Here is an 18,332-nt window from a genome sequence, read left to right on the forward strand (position 1 = left end):
TTCTGATCTTAAATAAATGCCAAAATGCCTGCTTATATGGGATGCTTGTTTACAAAGGCTGCATTTAAAAATACAGTAAAAATAGTCATATTGTTTACACAATTATTGTGAAGTTTTCAACTTTCATATATTTTAAAGCTGAATTTTCAGCAGCCTTTACTCCAGTCATGTGATTTTTCAGAAATAATTATAATATGCTGATTTTTTGTTCAAGAAACATTATTATTATTATATTATTATCAATGTTGAAAACTGTTGTGCTGTTCAATATTTATGTGGATTCTTTGATGAATGGAAAGTAAAAAAAAAAAACTGCATTCATTTGAAATAGTAAAGACATTTATAAGATTTCTGTCACTTTTGATCAATTTAATGCTTCCTTTCTGAATAAAAGTATGAATTTCTTTCTTTCAAAAATAATCTTGCGTATGGGAGCAAAATTAGAGATTAAGGACACAAGCTTCATATTTGGCCTCGCTGCATGATCTAGTGGAAAGTTTTGAGGTTAAAGCATGTGACCGATGATTGGAGTTGTGAGACTTTTCGAGAGAAAGAGACTGTGTGTCTGAATGGAATGTTGCTTTCTTGTCGTTGCGTGTTGGTTGGAGATGACATTTTCAAAATATTTTTTATGCATTGGCATGTTTGTTCTTTGCCAAAGCTTCAAAAGGCATTTTTTTAATTTACAAAATGAAGGTTATCTTTTACCAGGTATCACAGTACTTAAAACTTTTTTTTTCCCTGTAAAAAACCTGTTAGATCGATTCTTACTGAAGTTGTGTGTTTGTAGATGGCTGGTCTTTAGTGACCCAGGTTTCCAGGGTCTTTTGGCTGTTTTGGAGGAAGGAGTATATCCCTGCCCTCAGGACTGGGGTTTTCCCACCCCATTTGTCGGATCACTGCGGCCCTTGAGAATGGTAATTACATACCACCACTCACTTTCACACACTTATTTTATCTTTATCATTAATAGACAAGATATATGAACAGAGATTTGAATAAAATTGTTCCTTATGATTTTCACAGGGTGAAATTAAGGTGGAAAATCCCAATGAAGTTAAGGTGAGCTGTACATGTTAAATCTCATTGAACACTGATTGTGCCAGTAGGTGTAGTTCACTGAGAAAATTGTAATGACTAAAGACTAATTTTGCACATTTATTTGGTGAAAGACTTTCTGTACAGCCTGGAATTAAAGGTACCTGTTGATGCAGGCAGTCTGGACCAGACTGAGCATGCCCAGATGTGGTATTTGTGTTATTTGCTTTCTCAGTCCGTGCCAGCATTTGTTTTTTTTTTATTTCTGAGCCGTGAAAGAGCAGCAGCATTGTGTCTGACTTTGAAACTACAGTTAGATGCAGTAAAAACTTTGGCTGTACATGAATCTCATAGCAGAGGCGCGTGATCCCATAATGATTTAATACAGGCCTTGAGTCGGCTTTACCAGAGCCTCACCAACTCTGGAGGAAGAATTCCCAGAATTCAGAATATTCTGCCTACAAATGTACGCACACACGTAAACACACCCCAGTCAAACATTGAACATGTCATGGATTTTGCTGTATGAAAATAAATGATCTCTACGACCTCTGTAGCATTTCATTTGGTCATATTCTGGGATGTTGTGTTCAGGCCTGTTCACACAGGATGCGTTATTGCATCTGTCTGTGCTATTTAATTGTTTATCTGACTAAAAAAGCTCTAAACGGATATCTTGAACTGCTTCAACTTGCTTAAATTGTTCATGTTGCTTCATGTTTTTGACTGAAAGTTATTTTGCAGGAAGCTGTAAAGTGTTTTTCTCTGTCTGAAATTAGGCAGTACTCTTTGAAAATCCAATATTCCAAGGGGAGTGTATAGAGATCGAAAGGGACATTTACAACTTTGATGAAGGAGAGGAAGAGGAGAAGAAAAATGAAGAAGAGGAGACTGAGAGTCCAGACAACACCAGGAGAAAGAGACTCTGTTCTGTCGGTTCATTGAAGATCCTGAGTGGCCTGTGAGTGTACTCCTTTTTTGACAGTGAGACTGACATTGTAGGATTTGGTTTTGTTGGTCTCAGTTCTTGCTGGTTTATTGCCTTTAGCTGGCTCAGACAGTGATTCATGTTTTTGTTCATACATAGCTGGGTAGGATACTCTGCCCCAGGATTCGAGGGGCGCCAGTATCTTCTGGAGGAAGGAGAGTATGCAGACTTCACTGACTGGGGTGGACTGGAAGACAGGCTCCAATCTATACGTCCTGTGTTAGCAGTATGTACACGGAGACCATTTCTGAAACAAAAGAGCTCAAGATTAATATTAAATAAACAATTTACAGCATAACCTCCTCACATTAATAAACTATGTGTAGCCTTGTGTTTTTCTGACTTGCACTGATGTATTCTTGGAATAAGGAAGTTGTAAGTCATTTCATGGTTTTGTGTCCTTCTGTAGGATTTCATTACTCCTCACGTGAGAATGTTCAGTGAGCGTGATTTCGCTGAGAGAGGGATGAATGTGGACCTGCTGGAACCTGTCATCAACATGGGAGCCACTGGCTTTGGCATAAAGACGCAATCAGTGGAAGTCCTCTCTGGAGTGTGAGTGTCTGTTTGTTCCTTTAGTTCCATCTATATCTAAACTCCCTCCTTCAGACATCACTCTCTCATTTTCTTCCTTTCTTTCAAAACCTTAGTATGGCTGTAAATCTGTGAGTGAAATGATTATTATTAGCTCTTATGGGCAACTGCTTACAGAGATAAAATCAGGAGTAGTTCAGTCAAAAATTATAATTCTTTCATTATTTAACTCATTATTCAAGAGTGTAACAGTCACCACTCACATTTTTAGAAGTCTTGGTTCTAATTCAGAGTCATTAACCAAACTAACAAACTTTAAGATGAATCAAAACATTACAAACTTTGCTTTGAAGCAAAAGATATTTGAGAATCAGACAAATATACACTAATGTTCAAAAGATTTGGGTCAGTATGATTTTTTTCTTCTTCTTTTATTCAGCAAGGATGCATTATATTAATAAAAAGTGACAGTAAAGACATTTATAATTTAAAAATGTTTTCTATAAGAAAAAAGTTCTTTTGAACTCTCTATTTATCAAAGAATCCTGAAAAAAAGTATCATGGTTTCCAAAAATTAATATTAAGCAGCACAACTGTTTTCAACCTTGATGATAATAAGAAATGTTTCTTGAGCAGCAAATCAGCATATTAGAATAATTTGTGGATCAGGTGACACTGAAGAGAAGAGTAATAAATGCTGAAAATTCAGCTTTGCCATCATAGGAACAAATTACATTTTGAAATATATAAAAAATAGAAAACAATTATTTTAACTTATAATAATATTTCACAGTGTTACTGTTTTTTTTTTTCTATATTTTTGAAAAATACTTCTTTCAAAAGCATAACATCTTACCAACCCCAAACTTTTGAACGGTAGTGTGTGTGTGTGTGTGTGTGTGTGTGTGTGTGTGTGTGTGTGTGTGTGTGTGTGAACAGTAGTGTGTGTGTGTGTGTGAACAGTAGTGTGTGTGTGAACAGTAGTGTGTGTGTGTGTGTGTCTATATATATTATTTTATGATTAATGGAGGATGATTTTGTCAGTTAATCCATCAACTAGTTCTGTAAGATCTATAAACTAGATCTAAAACGAATGTGTTAAAATGCAGCACTCTTCTTAATTCACTCTGTAACTCTGATAAATGGTATGTTACAAAGCTGTTTCATGGTTTAAGTTCATACCTGCTCTTGTGTTAATGAAAGGAGTGGCACATGAGTGTGAGGTGTCATATATCCTGAGGCAGACTCATTATCTTAAAAAAAATAAAATAAATTTAGTCATGGTGTGGCAAACACACCCACACTCCCCCCGTCTCTCTCTTCTCTTGTTCACATTCGAACAGACACATAAAACTCAAGAACACACGTGTCACTGTAGCTCTGCATCATTGGCAAAGGTGTGACTTTGATATGATACTGAAATGAATAAATTATGAGATAAGTAAAACAATAGTGTTCATATTTAACACTGAATCACAATGTCATTGTGTCATTTTATGTATCTGTCACACATATTTCTGTATATTTAAAGCCTATGGGTTACTTTATAAGATTAGTAAGTGACATTTTGCCTACTGTCTGAGAATGACTCATTCAACTGTCCATATTTTCCTTATTGGATGTGAAATGTGTGGCAAATTGTGAGTTTTGTGAATGTCAATGTGGTCCATATTACAGATATCAGGGGCCTCATGTATATAAACTTTAGGTAGCTTTCATCAGCAGAACTTGCACAAAATTCCCTTTATTAAACCCAGTCAGCAGAAGATGCGTGTATGCATGTGCGTATATGCATCTCCACCCTGTTTCCTCCTCGAAATAACCATGTATGGAGCTTACGATGCCTAGTTTTACTATGCATATCCTTATCTGCATATAATTTCCGTATGCATATTCCAATCCACGTTAAACCATGTTTAACAGTGCAAGACATTAAGAAAATATGCCATTTCTGCCATCACATTACATTGCTAAAAATCGTTTAGTATCCTTGTCTTGTTTTAAAAAAAAAAATCCGTTAAAGCTAAATTATATAAAATACTTTTCAGACAAAGTTTTCAGAGAAGAGTTATTTTCATTCTTTTCCACTGGCCAAATAGTATTTTTAATTGTTTTAAAAAAATCAAATGTATGCAATTTTGCCTATAAGGTAAACATATTTTTAGGATGTTTATACAGTATATTTGTAATGGAAACAGATAGGCCCGTTTATTTTTTCAGTGTAAATACAATTGTCTGTCTCAGTGCGTCATTTAAAAAAACAACAACATGCAAATCTTCGAATACAATTGTTTTTGCCTGCACACAACATCAACAGCACACCTCCGTGCAGCAGTGGTTGTACAGTATTGTCATCGGACCTTTTTAAACCGACCAATGGACCTTTCTACCACCAAACAAAAATTTGCATCATTAATCATTGTTCTCGTGAGAAATATTTTCTCAGAACATGAGTTCTGCAATTTCATGCGATTAATTATCATGCGCCTAACACGCTTCGCTGTCCGTAAAGAGTGCATACGCATGGTCTAGACTGGAGTGTGTGGACAGTGCGCACATATTTACTCTGTTTATTTTTTATAAATCCTGATATGTGCATGAAGAATTGCATACGCACATTTCAATGTTTTGCGTACGCAATGTTTTTGCATCAGGCCCCAGGTCTGGTGGGTTACAAAGTAAGCCTGTCAGTGAAATTCTCTAACATCTGACTGAACAGGTGGATAGCATTCGAGAAGGAACACTTCTCAGGCGAGCTGTATGTTTTAGAGAAGGGTCTCTACGCCAGTCCAGAGGATTGGGGAGCACACAACTTCAAGATCTTGTCTCTTCAGCATGTGGTTTTGGTAATCATTTTCTGCAATATCTGCCCTATTTGTTCAATGTTACAGTTACATTGTTATTTAATAAAACCATGCTGGTGTTTGTATTCCCATGGCATCTTATATTTTATTTTTCTGTCTCAGAATCAGGCTGAAGGACTGTCCAGATATAAGGTGAGTTTATTGGACATGCACAAATTGTTATTGTTCCACATGGAATCTGCACACGCTATACATGGGAATCTGAATGAATTAATCAAATATGAATTAATTGGAGCTGACATTAAACTCTTATTGGCCAGTAAAAAAATGATCAAATTAGAATATTTTTTAAATGAACATGCAGCAAGATGCTTTGTGAATGACAGCCATTGACATTCTGTGGAGTTCTGCGGACAGAATCCAGGCAGGCCTAATTTGAACTGTGTGAAGATCTTGTTATTCTAGTCAGCTAGATTTATTTTTAGTTTAGATTAAAAAGCAACTTCTCTGAAGCATCATTAATGTGATGTTTTGATTAAACTCTCTGCCTCTTGTTGGTTCTCAGGTGCAGTTGTTCACTGAGCTGGGGTTCCAGGGAACAGTACAGGCCTTAGATGAAAGTGTGGCATTCCTGACAGAGGGCTTCCAGCCCATGTCCTGCAAGGTTTTGGCTGGGAGGTATGAACCCAGTTCAGTGCTATCAAAGAAAATAATTAACAGGATAGGATAGTGTTTCAAAATAATGATACATTTCTCTGTGCATGTCTGTGCTTGAAGCTGGGTGGTGTTCGACGGCCCACAGTTCACTGATAACATGTATGTACTGGAGGAAGGAGAATACCCCAATCCTGAGGCTATGGGTTTACTCAACTCAGATTGCAAAATCAGCTCTCTCCACAGTGTAGGACATGTGAGTACTGGAAAGATGACAGGAGTCCCTAGGCTTGTCAGATTAATACTCAATTTGGTCCGACTGAAAATGAGGCTGTGAGGATGTGCCAGACGAGGGCTGTCTTGCAACAACAAATTACTTTCATTGGTCATGTACATGTATTTTTGACCCTTGCCAACATTTAGATTTAAACATTAAACATTTATCTGAAAAGAGATGTGAATTTGTTGTAATAACAAGAACAATGCTCTTGGAAACAATATCTACAATGAATTTGAAAAAAAAAATTGCACCATATGCTATAGAAAAATCTAATATCAAAAACATACATATAAAATATGTATCATGTTTGTGGTGAAGCAAAATGAAAATGTTGAGAGGAGATATTTCTAGAGAATTTGTTATATAGTATAGTCAGTGTTTTGTTAGCTGAAAGATCTAAATCCAGGTACACAACAGTACAAACATATTCAGTTCCAGGGACAGCCTTGTTTTCAGTCATGTCATATTAAATACAGTCTCACCGCCTAATCTGACCAAGGTTTCTGTGACTAAATCATTGGATTTTTATTTAGTAATAAACACGTTCTTTGTTTCTCTGTCTACCTCAGGAGTTTTCTATACCCTCCATCACACTCTTCTGTAAATCCGGCTTCAGAGGGCGTAAAATAGTTCTGACAGAGGGCGTTTTGAACCTTTCTCTGGCTGGCATTGATGGGCGGGTCAACTCTCTATTGGTCAATGGAGGAATGTGAGTGGTTTCTGGCCCATTTAAAGCTCAGACTCAATCTGATTTCATTGTGGATGTAGAAAAACCTAAGTTAGTGATATTTAGTCTCATTTATGATTCATTTGGATGTGAAAATAATGTAAAAGTAATTGATTTACCTTTGTTGTCAGCTGGGTGTTGTATGAATACAGCAACTTCCGTGGTCATCAGGTCCTGCTCCATCCCAGCGAGATCGGTGATTGGCAGAAGTTCAGCGGCTGGAAGCAGATTGGCTCTCTTCGTCCATTACTACAGGTATAAAACACCAGCACATCTCCACTAAAGATCATCTTATAGAGTTGGAGATGGCAAACTATGACCATCTAGTTGTTCAGACAACCCAACAAGTAATTTAGCACATTGCTAGTTCTCAGAAGCATCTCAAAGCATTATTACTTATGATTTACTATGTATGTGTTCAGACGGGATAGTTTGGATAGTTTTGCTCTTAGGCGTGAGAGTTATAATTTGGGAACAGCGCATATGAAGGCAGGGCAAACCGAACACATTTACAACATGTGCACATACTCCAGTAAATCCAGAACAAGATCAGTAATCCTCATAATGGCTTAATAAAACATAGTTTGGTGGAGTTTATGAAAGAAGATTTAGTCAATCTTTATCAACAGTAATTATCTTGTAGCTAATTTAATCATTCAAACACAACCATGTATCTTCTGTCTTTCTCAATAGAAACGTGTTTATTTCCGGCTGCGTTGTGCAGAGACAGGCTGCTTGATGTCTCTGTCTGGACCCCTGGATGATATAAAGCTGCTCCGGGTTCAAGTGCTGGAGGAATCTGGTGGTCCAGAGCAGATTTGGGTCTATGAGAATGGACTACTGCGCTGCAAGGTACCCGAGACTTTGATCAACACGGTGTACATTGAGTACATGTGTGATCTCTGTTAGGGCTCTGTTTACCGATCATGACCAGCATCTTTCTCTCTTGCTCTTCAGATGGTAGAGGACTGTTGTGTGGAGACGTCTGGAGGTGTGGTGATGGCAGGTTGCAGGTTGAATGTCTCACCTGAACCAGGCAAAGACAATCAGTTCTGGAGCATCACGGGAGACGGAATAATTCGCAACAACTTCAAGCCCGACCTTGTGCTGGAGGTCAAAGGTCAGTACTTGCATATGCTTGAAAGAAGAAAGACAGAATGAAAAGAAATGAAACAGAAAGGTTGGAATGAAACAAACAGAGAAACATTCACATGCACATAGGGCGTGTGTGTGTGTATATCTGTCAGTAAGAAAACTGCACCCTCCACTGATGAGCTCATAATCTCTTACTGATGACACATTCTAATGTCACATCATACCTGTGTGATATTTCTATTCGCAACTGTGCTCGATCTGCTTGGGCAACTACACTGACCCTCTCATACATACCACAACATCCTGTCAGAGGCAAAGAATCTGTGCAATCTAAATGCGTAAAATATTCCAAAAAGTATTATAGTAAAATATGAATATAATTAAAATACATATATTGTTATAATATATAAAAAGATATAATTCATAAAGTTTAAAAGGTTCTATGGTCAATGTGAGTTGCCTAGTCACTAAATTATTTCTTCGGCTAGAAATGTGTGCCATCTTTACTCTATCTATAATTTTTTTTTAATCCTTATTCAGCCACCACAATTAATTAGAAAAGTCATTGGTCAAAAATTTGTATGTATGTATTTAAAGGGAAACAATTTGTAAAATTATTTTTTTACATGTAAAGCATAAGGAGATCAGGACATCAAACAAGAAGTAAGATGAGGGTAAATTATTTATTTGGACTGAGACGGTAATCTCTGATGAAAGATCACTGCTGTATGGCTCCTTTTGTTTGTCTGAATCCAGAATGAGTCTGTTTGTGATTCAAATTACTGTAACCTGAGCTCCACCCTGACTTCAGTCAGCTCAGCAGTAGCCGTGCTGCCATCTAGTGGTCACTTAATGTGGAACACGTTAAATCACTCATCAGTCTTGAATTAGCACTGAAATGGCCAAGGCAAAAGTATATATTATGTATTCACACACACATTTATAGAACACACACACACACACACACACACACACACACACACACACACACACACACACACACACACATATACATATATACAGACATATAACACTTAGTTCTGGTTCTCGAATCTGATTGGCTGAGAACCTTATCCTGCCATTTCACAATTTGTATCACCTTGCATTTCTCACAGCAATAATGTAAATGTAAAGCATCTATAAAATACACGTACACTACTGTTCAACAGTTTGGGGTCAGTAAGACATTTTAAATGTTTTAAAATACAGTTTTCTATTATTGAATTTATATAATTTTTAAAAAATTTATTCCAGTAATGGCAACGCTGAATTTTCAGCAGACATTACTCCGGTCTTCAGTCACATGATCCTTTTGAAATCATTCTAATATGCTGATTTGGTGCTAAAAAAAAAACATTTTCTTATTATCAATGTTGAAAACAGTTGTGCTGCTTAATATTTTTGTGTGTACTATGTTAACTATATGTTTTTATCAGGATTTTTTTTAAAGTAAAGTTAGTACTTGTTAAAATCTTGAAGTATTTGACCTTCTTAATCTATTCTTCATCCAGGTGGCCAACAGTATGATAAAAACCAGGTGATTCTCAACACCTTTGATGAGCAGAAAAACAACCAGAGATGGACAGTGGAAATCCTTTAGTGCTTGAGTCACACAGAGACCAATTCTGTTACTCCTGATGTTCAGCAGAACCCCTAAAAGATCTGAGGCTGTTCTGAGTCTTCAAGATGATGGGAATCTTAACCCCCAAAAATTGCTCTGACAAGTCTCTCTTACTGATGGATTGTGATCCCAAGATGAGAATGTGTTGGGGACTGAATCTTTTGAAATCATCCATCAACATTACAGTCTCTAAATGAGTAATGTGTCTTTGGACATTCAACGAAGTTCATCGACTACATCAAGGCCATTAAAAAGACCTGCCACAGTTTCACTGGATGCGTCTCAATCAGCTCCCTAGTTCAGTAGTCAGGGCACTGATCAGGGAGTCAGCCATTTTAAAAGCTGTCTCAATAGCAAAATCCTTACAGTGCACTGAAACTTTTGCTCCCTAAAACATCCCACAATGCATCATGAAAGCATCGATGCTCACTAACAAGTTCTGAAGCGCAAAACATAAATCATGCGAGCCAACTCACTACACGTAATGACACGAGATAGATGTTTTCAAAAATACAAACCATTATTTAATTATATTTCAGCATAAACTACATCGCTAGATAGGTAATGAACATAATTTAGCTAATGTTTGTAATCTACGACTGAAATGGTGCACGTATATGTAAGAAGCAAAGAATTTATTATACTGTACTTTAAACAACATAAAAAAAGATATCAGATTAAGATATCAGTTCTGCTGTTCATAAATACCAGTAGTGATATTGTACAATGAGGACATTGTCATGTCACAGGCAATAGTCATTAATGTCCCAATGTGTAGTGAGCCAGGGTCCTTACGGTCTTTACCAGTGCCCGAATTATACTGATTCATGACCTCGGAAACTGAATGAGACGCACCCACTGTCTTTTATGCTAGTACTTTTTAGTTGTTGACTCGGCAACACAAATAACTGACCTGCTTGCAATGCAATGATATTACCAAAGGGGGTGCAATAGCATTAAGATTTGTATGTAGCTGCACTTTAGGTGGCCTTGTTCATTTTTTTGTATTGGCAAAGAATCAAGGTTTGGCTTGTTAGTTTGACGCAGTTTACCCCTTGCTTAATGGGGCAAAAAGCTTCCTCCAATTCTTGAGTTGCTGTGTATTGACTAAATTATTTTTTGTAAGAATTACATAAATCGTAGATATTTCATTATAGTATAGTAGATATTTTACTAGTGCCTTATTTTTTGAGGGCTCTAAAAAAATTTTTTTTTTAACTTCTCAACTTCGTCACATCTCAGGATGTTCGCTAGTAAAGGGCTTGTGCATGTTCATGTGCTATCAGCAGTCATGACATCATTTTCTTGTGGTTACAGAGTGATTCATCACATTTATTGGTTCAAAACAACCTGGCTTCAGAACTAACCTTTCATAAGTAAAATTAGCACATTTTAAATGACATACTTTCAAGGGCTCCTGCACCAGATGAGCCACTTCTGTTGAGAGGAATCAGAATACAAATGGATAGTTTTCTCCAGGTATTAGACTTCACTGAATGTAAGGCAACATTTATATGCCATTCAAAGTCACTGAATGTTAACTCACACTATTTTACAGTTGCTGTACAGTGTTTAACATGTGAGACTATTCTGCTAAATCAGCAAAAAGAAACAGAAAAAGAAACACCATTGCACATATTAGAAAATTATATAACATTTCCTTCTATTCGTGCTGATCTGGCATCAGTTCGATCCTGTTCACATACTCACATTGATTGGAAAGGCAGCTGATCCTTGATCATCTGTTCTGCTCTCAGAGTATTTTCTGTCTCTCCATTTTCTTTTATAAAGTTTTTTTGATAGTTGGTTTTGTGTGTGTACATTTGCTATATATCTATGTTTAGTCATCTGTTTTAGCGTTGTTATGTTCATGATTTCCAAAATATACTGTTACATATAGAATAAAACATTTTTATTGTTTGTTTGGCTTTTCAAGTTGTTTATGAACAAGACAGCAATGATTTGAAATAATGAACAAGAGGCTTATTTTATATATGCTAACATATTTTTTATATACTATATATACACAATACTAATTTTGTAATGCAAAATAAAGACACTAGCCATTAGATAAATGTTTTTAATTCAACAGACATTAAAAAAGTGCCAGGTTTAACAGCTTAAGTAGGTTTTTGGTTGCCATAGTCACTCTTTCTGGTCCTCAGTGATGGACACCACAGTTTTGCCACGAGCATGACCCTGCTCAACTTTCTGAAAGGCTTGAGGCACCTTAGCAAATGAGAACACTTCCTCCACCACGGGACGGACCTACAACGACACAACAGATCACAAAAGTTAAAAGTAACTTTAAATAACACCTACAGTTTCACTGAAAATTCATATGTACTGCATTAGTTGATGCTAGAGTCATAGTGGGTGTTGTAGTTTAGTTGTGGGTGTGATGTGGTGTAGAGATTAGTATTCTGAGCAAGTAAACAGAAAGTTGCTGGTTTGACCCACACAAGATGTAAGTTCTTGTCTTCACCATCATGCCCTTGAGCACGATTTGCTACCGGAACTGTCTGTCTCTGTAAAGAGTTCATGGCACCTTGGAAAAAATATATGATCTGCTGAACTCATTATCAAAAGTCAAGTGATTCATTATAATTACAATAAGAATAACCACTAAAAAGAACAATTAAATAAATTAAACTTCCAACACAGGTAACATATATATATATATATATATATATATATATATATATATCATCGTATTCTCATGAACTTTAAAGGAGAATATCTTATCTAAACTAACCCTCACTGACCACAATCTTGTTAGTGGAGAGTGAAAATATAAACATGCATGGTTAACAAACAAACAGAACATACAGGCACTACACCACAATGCTTTAAAGGAAATAAGATTAGATACATTTCCTGTCTGTTCTCTGTATCACTATGTATTTTTACTTGGATGCGACAAGTTTCTAACTTTAAAAAAATGTTTTTATGCTTTCCAATATAGAAAAAGCTCCCTTAAATGCTGATTAGCATTAAAGTTTAAAGGATATATTCAAATAACGGTAACTTTAATAATGTTCTTTTTGGTTTCTTTCTCTTCTTTAATGTCTGATATTAAATTCATAAATCCCAGAGCTCCATAACTTCTTTCAATGACGTGTCTGTCTTGTGTTTATGTCTGGTGCAGTGTTTGCTATATCTGATATCTATCGTGAGGGTAGTGGCCCTTCATACTGTTGTTCCCGCCATGGAACAGTCAAGTTGGCATAACACAAGCGCTTAATGACTGTTCTGTCTTATTTCTGTGTTCAAGCAAACCGCAAAAGACTTAAATAAATATGCAACTGTGATTACAGATGTATTGCTGGTAAAGTTAAGATGTCATTCTATTTTGACATGGAATCATTTTTCTTCCTGCTAAAAGTTCAAATCTGCAGGGGAAAGTAGATGCTATTTATTTCATTCATATGTTTAGTTGAGTTACAGTTGCTGCTAATCACCGTCAGTGCGAACAAAGTGCCACAACTGAGAATCACGTATACAAGCCGACAGTTAAGAAAACTGACTGAAGAAGATATGGGAAGGAGAAAGCTTAGGCGGCTGACTTGTTGCCTCGCTACCCTATTAGGCGATGACTTTTCAGGCAGTGTGAATGTGCGCATGAAGATACCTCACAAAACTGATTTCAGATTGAGGAAGCGTAAGGGTTTAATGAACTACAGCAAAATAGAGAGCTTTGGAGATAGCTAAGCAAATATTTAATTACTGCAATACTAATTTCTCACTAGAAATGACATCAAAAGTGGAAAGTGTTGGTCAAAAACAACTGACCACTGCAACTGTCAGATGCCATCTTTATCTTTTTAGCTCAACTGTCACGGAATAGAAAGCACAGGATAGTGGGATATCAAAGGCAGCGAAGGATACATCTATGCTGACTTGAAAAATCAATCAGATGACGGTATTTCCGTCAGTAGACAGGATGTGATATGATCATTGGATTCAAACATGGCTTGTTGCCCTCCTACCTGCCTGCGAAGGCAGCATTTTTCAGTCTCACACACATCTAATACACTCAGTCTGATGTACCTTTCCAGAATCAACCATTTCGCTGATCTCGTCCAGCGTTGAGCCACTTGGAGCAAAGAAACCCCAGCGATAGTGCACTCCTTTCCTGAGGTGCTGAGAAAGAGAGAGAGAATTAGTACTGAGCAATCTTCTACCTCCACATTTTAGCTTGACTAACGAATGAAATGATGTCAGGTAATCAGGTTTAGGTTCATGACACTTTTACACTCCTTCATTCTGGATCAGTATATTATCATTCATTAGATCACTTCTTTATGCTAATAATAATTTCTAGATCAATATTCGATCAAGTAGATTTGTGACATTGATCATATGACTTTGTAGAGATGTTCTTGCTTCCACTGAATTTCTTCTGTGGGTTGCCAGAAAAGCAGAACAGGGGTGTCGATTTCCTGCTGAAATTCAGTGGTGTGGATTTCCTGGAACATGAACCTCTGCAAGAACAGTGTTCAGTTCAGACTAACCACAACAAAAAAAATCTACATACTGCAGTATACAAAATGTTTTGAAAGAACACTTATTCACCAAGGATGCATTAAATTGTTTAAAAAAACACTAAAAGATATATATTATGTTACAAAAGCTTTCTATTTCAAATGAATACTGTTCTTTTGTACTTTCTATTCATCAAAAATATTAAAGACAGCATAACTGCTTCTGATTTCAGAAGGATCATGTGACTCTGAAGACTGGAGTAATGATGCTGAAAATTCAGCCTTGCCATCACAGGAATAAATGACAATTTAAAATATATTACAACAGAAAACAGTTATTTTAATTTGTAATAATATTTCACAATATTACTGTTTTACTGTATTTATGAACACAATTAATGCAGCCTTGATGAGCATAAGAGATGAAGTCTCTCGATGTTTTTAATGAAAATTAAGTGATTCATACAAGCTACTAATTCACCCACACATACATCTGTTTGAAAGGTCATGGTTATAAACTGATAAACCATACTAAATAAGAGGAGTTCAAACCTCTGTGCCAGAAGAAACTAGATTTCTAGATGTTTTTCACCAGCACATGGACAGGAAGTCTCTACCTTCAGCACTTTGCATCCTATGGTGACTCCAGACTGCATCATCCCGTCTGCTAGGCCCAGTTGGTCTGTGTTATGCAGGAACGGTGTTAATAGAGTAACATATTTAGCACCATTCCAGGGTTTCAGAAGATCTAGTGCCCATTTCTCAGTTTCACCACCAATATTGTCTAAAATCAAATCAAACCTGAAAAAGAGAAAGAGACAAAAGATATAAACTCAACTTCCATCACAAGTTCCATAAAAAAAAAAAGTCACTGACTGGTTGCCCAAAAACGAACTTTTCTAAAGTCTGTAGTTGCTTTTCAACCGGTCCAGCAGTGTAGTCCACGACATCATCAGCACCCAGATCTCTCACCAGCCGCTCTGCATTCTGGGAACATGTTACAGTCACATGGGCACCCCAGGCCTTTAGCATCTGTAGAGAAGTAAAAACCAACATCTTAATCAAAATGTCAATTATACAGTGACACGTATTAACTAATTTGAAATTGTTTCCAAAAAATGTTTTAAATTATGCAAAATGCTCAAAAAATCTTACATGCAAAGAATTATCATCATCACCTGTATAGCAAAGGTCCCCACTCCTCCTGATCCTCCCAGGATCAGAACGCTGTATGCGGAAAGGATAGTTCCATTACAGCCAGTCTTAATCAACTGCACATCTATTATGATTCATCTAAGCCTCTAACATGGGTATGAATTATTTGAAATCACCGTTGTTGTGTTCAAGTGTTGCTGAGATCACAGGGTCGAAAGCAAAGAAGAACTTTCAGCATATAAAGTACAGTTGTCTTTAAGTAAGAATGATCTGCTAAATAATGTAGCAAATTTGTAAATACATGCTTCAATGTGGTAATTAATGTCATTATGTAATTTGTTTTGAGATGCCTAATCTAATTTCTGTACATGCTAATTCAGTTAATACTATGAGGGCATTATTAACAGAAAAAATAAGACCAATTTGAGGCTGGAAATTAAACTAGATACAGAACAAAAAGCAGAAAGGAACAACAAGTATTTTTAGTTTAAAGGAGTCATGATATATATACATATATCATTTTAACCATCAATCAAAAATATGATTCTATGTGAGATAAGCCTAATAACTGGGTGAAACGAAGACCTACCCCCACTCGCCTCAACAGGAGCAACGGACAATGTGGTACAATCACTGAAAGATGAACCTGAACAAACGAGTACTTGCCGTTTCTTAGCACAGTTGTCTTTGTTCAGGCCACCGGTGTTGACGATGGCAGACCAGGCCGTTGCAGCCACGTACGGGATGGATGCTGCTTCAACATGCCTGAGTGATTTGGGCTTGTGGGACACCTAAATCACAGAGATGAACAATGAACTTCTCTACGTAGGAGTAATTTAATTATCTAAAGGACAACAATTGTCATGTGACGTGTCAAAACTGCTGTACTGTTCTCTACGTGTGAATGAATGCTTTTATTCGTTTATACAACAAAACATGAAATTAAATATTACCTCATTGGCACTAAGCACTACAAACTCTGCCAGGCCGCCCTGCTTCCATGGAGGGACAGCGGCCCACACCTAACAGACAAAAACAGACTTTAGGGTAATTATTGGACATTGTGTGTGTATATATATATATATATATATATATATATACAGTTATGATATTATATAGAATAATAACTGAATAGAGCACCTCATCTCCTGGTTTAAAGTAGTTTACATCCAGGCCACATTCCATGATCTCTCCAGATACATCCCGCCCCAGGATTAGAGGAAACTCACTTCCTGCCTGGTTTATGTTCAGTGGATCACGTTTCATGGCCATAGTAGCTGCTCCATAACCACCTTTGAGAAACATAAAAGACTTTATTAAGTACACTATAAACTCTTACAGAAAATATTGTCATTTATTTATTGAACATTTTAAAATGAAATACATGTTTAATTTATGGCGTTAAAGACCCAGTCAGGCTGGTCCCAACAGGCCTTGTGACTCATCCTTTCACAATAACACAATGAAGTGGTATGTTTTTGACTTTGCATATAGGCCAACTGGTGTAAAGCTGAGGATGAATTCACTAGGCAGTTGCATAAGAGCCACTGATATAGATTGGTTGTAGATGCGTAATGTCTGAAAAATAAATGATTCAATAACTATACCTTTTAAACACTTTGAAACACTTCATCTTATTGTTCTGAAAATCTAAATCTGTGCAACTAAATTTTTACCATTTCTGAAGTATCTACAATTAGTGCCTGACCATGCAAAGTCTGCAAACCTCTTCAAAAAGCTTGTTGCTCTGCAGATGCTAGTGTTTTTGATGGTTGCTAGGGCATTGCTAAGGTCTTTTGACTAAAATGCTAAAGTTGGAAAATTATTGAGGTTTATTAATAATAATTCATATATATTTAGCTTTTTTGGAAAACAAACTGCTACAGGATGATCCATGTCCTGATCACTGTGTTGAGATTTACTTTGAAATACTTTAACCAGTTATTGTTAACTAAAGCTAAATATTTTAGAAAACGTTGTGTTATTTAAAATGAAGCTGAAATAAAATTAAATATAAAGACTAGATTAAATAAAAACTTTAAAAAACAAAAATTAGAAATGTTGCCTTGACAACTAGCTAAAATAAAATGTTTAAGTTGAAGTACTAACATTACTAAAACTGTGTACATGTATACACGTATATGTATATATAAAATCATTTAAAATATCAAAAAATAAATATTAAATACTAATTCTAACTGACTGTAACATGGTGATATTTAGCAAGCACCACTAATGACAGCTCATAATGACTAAGCAATTCACAATTATGATATTGCATGCTACAGTTCAAAGTCAAACATTTTATTCATGAAATATGGTGGTCATTTGTCCCTCACTTATGTCATATCTGAAAGTGACAAACTTTTCTGAACCATGTAAGATGCCTACAGTCATTCTACACAATACAAATGACACATGCTGTGACAATGATTTCATGATGTGATCGTCACATACCCCTCATACTGATGTCGATGGGGTTTATACCCGCAGCGTGCACCTTCACGATCACTTCATTGGGATAGTGGATGATCGGAAGCGCCGCGTTCTTAGTGAACCGCAACACCTCGTTTCTCCCGTATCTGTCGATGACCCATGCGGGCATCACAGTCCTGCGGGAGGCTGAGAAACTGAAGCTCCTATACTGACCCCTCAGCGAGCACACCAACCACCGTCTACACATGAGCATGATTGATCAATCATAAAAAATATTCCAGGGCTCTCCTCCCGAGGATATTTCTTACAGTCTCATAAGCCCTTCATCGATTAGGAATAAAACCTATTACTGCTTGATTACACACTCACAAGTTCAGCGCGTCTCTTGTCCTGCAAAGTCAAAACAATCCGGTGAACTTTCACACGACGCACTGAACCAATCACAAGCCACGTTGCTTTTCGATTGACCAATCAGAGAGCTGAGGTGATGGAACGTCAGCGGGGTCAACAGAAAGT

At 36.6% G+C, this 18,332-nt stretch overlaps 2 protein-coding genes across 7 annotated transcripts in view; one reads left to right on the forward strand and one right to left on the reverse strand.

Annotated features, from left to right (window-relative positions):
• Positions 1-10,008, forward strand: part of crybg1a (crystallin beta-gamma domain containing 1a) — a 42,590-nt gene extending 32,582 nt beyond the window's left edge. For all 3 annotated transcript variants that reach the window (XM_079852779.1, XM_079852780.1, XM_079852781.1), the window contains 14 exons: positions 791-917; positions 1,027-1,062; positions 1,818-1,999; positions 2,126-2,252; positions 2,436-2,581; positions 5,280-5,406; positions 5,527-5,556; positions 5,930-6,042; positions 6,142-6,274; positions 6,868-7,007; positions 7,157-7,280; positions 7,719-7,877; positions 7,983-8,145; positions 9,632-10,008. In XM_079852779.1, coding sequence (XP_079708905.1) covers positions 791-917; positions 1,027-1,062; positions 1,818-1,999; positions 2,126-2,252; positions 2,436-2,581; positions 5,280-5,406; positions 5,527-5,556; positions 5,930-6,042; positions 6,142-6,274; positions 6,868-7,007; positions 7,157-7,280; positions 7,719-7,877; positions 7,983-8,145; positions 9,632-9,720 — 1,696 coding nt within the window. In that variant the 3' untranslated portion in view covers positions 9,721-10,008. The remainder of the gene's footprint in view (positions 1-790; positions 918-1,026; positions 1,063-1,817; positions 2,000-2,125; positions 2,253-2,435; positions 2,582-5,279; positions 5,407-5,526; positions 5,557-5,929; positions 6,043-6,141; positions 6,275-6,867; positions 7,008-7,156; positions 7,281-7,718; positions 7,878-7,982; positions 8,146-9,631) is intronic.
• A 1,004-nt stretch (positions 10,009-11,012) lies between these two features.
• On the reverse strand, positions 11,013-18,321 carry rtn4ip1 (reticulon 4 interacting protein 1). 4 transcript variants are annotated; one of them, XM_079852802.1, is made up of 10 exons: positions 18,186-18,321; positions 17,838-18,055; positions 16,521-16,672; positions 16,334-16,402; positions 16,047-16,171; positions 15,404-15,452; positions 15,121-15,257; positions 14,843-15,026; positions 13,792-13,884; positions 11,013-12,009 (listed from the first exon to the last, which is right to left on the reverse strand). In XM_079852802.1, the coding sequence occupies exons 2-10, from the start codon at positions 17,983-17,985 to the stop codon at positions 11,887-11,889; spliced, it is 1,080 nt and encodes a 359-aa protein (XP_079708928.1). In that variant the 5' UTR covers positions 17,986-18,055; positions 18,186-18,321; the 3' UTR covers positions 11,013-11,886. The 4 variants fall into 4 exon arrangements, 2 of the variants coding, with proteins under 2 accessions (XP_079708928.1, XP_079708927.1); XR_013819364.1 differs by having other exon boundaries at positions 11,808-12,009; positions 13,792-14,225; positions 18,186-18,249; XM_079852801.1 differs by having other exon boundaries at positions 17,838-18,254.
• Between the last annotated feature and the right edge of the window lie 11 nt (positions 18,322-18,332).

Source organism: Squalius cephalus, assembly GCF_949319135.1.
Source record: "Squalius cephalus genome assembly, chromosome: 20".
In the NCBI taxonomy this organism is placed as follows: Eukaryota; Metazoa; Chordata; class Actinopteri; order Cypriniformes; family Leuciscidae; genus Squalius; species Squalius cephalus.

Coding starts and splice junctions, on each gene's coding strand:
- rtn4ip1 (XM_079852801.1), bottom strand. CDS start 18,069: ATGCTCATGTGTAGACGGTGGTTGGTGTGCTCGCTGAGGGGTCAGTAT. Junction 15,453..16,046: donor GACAACTGTGCTAAGAAACG/GCAAGTACTCGT, acceptor TTCCGCATACAG/CGTTCTGATCCTGGGAGGAT. Junction 15,027..15,120: donor CAACTACAGACTTTAGAAAA/GTTCGTTTTTGG, acceptor TCTCTTTTTCAG/GTTTGATTTGATTTTAGACA.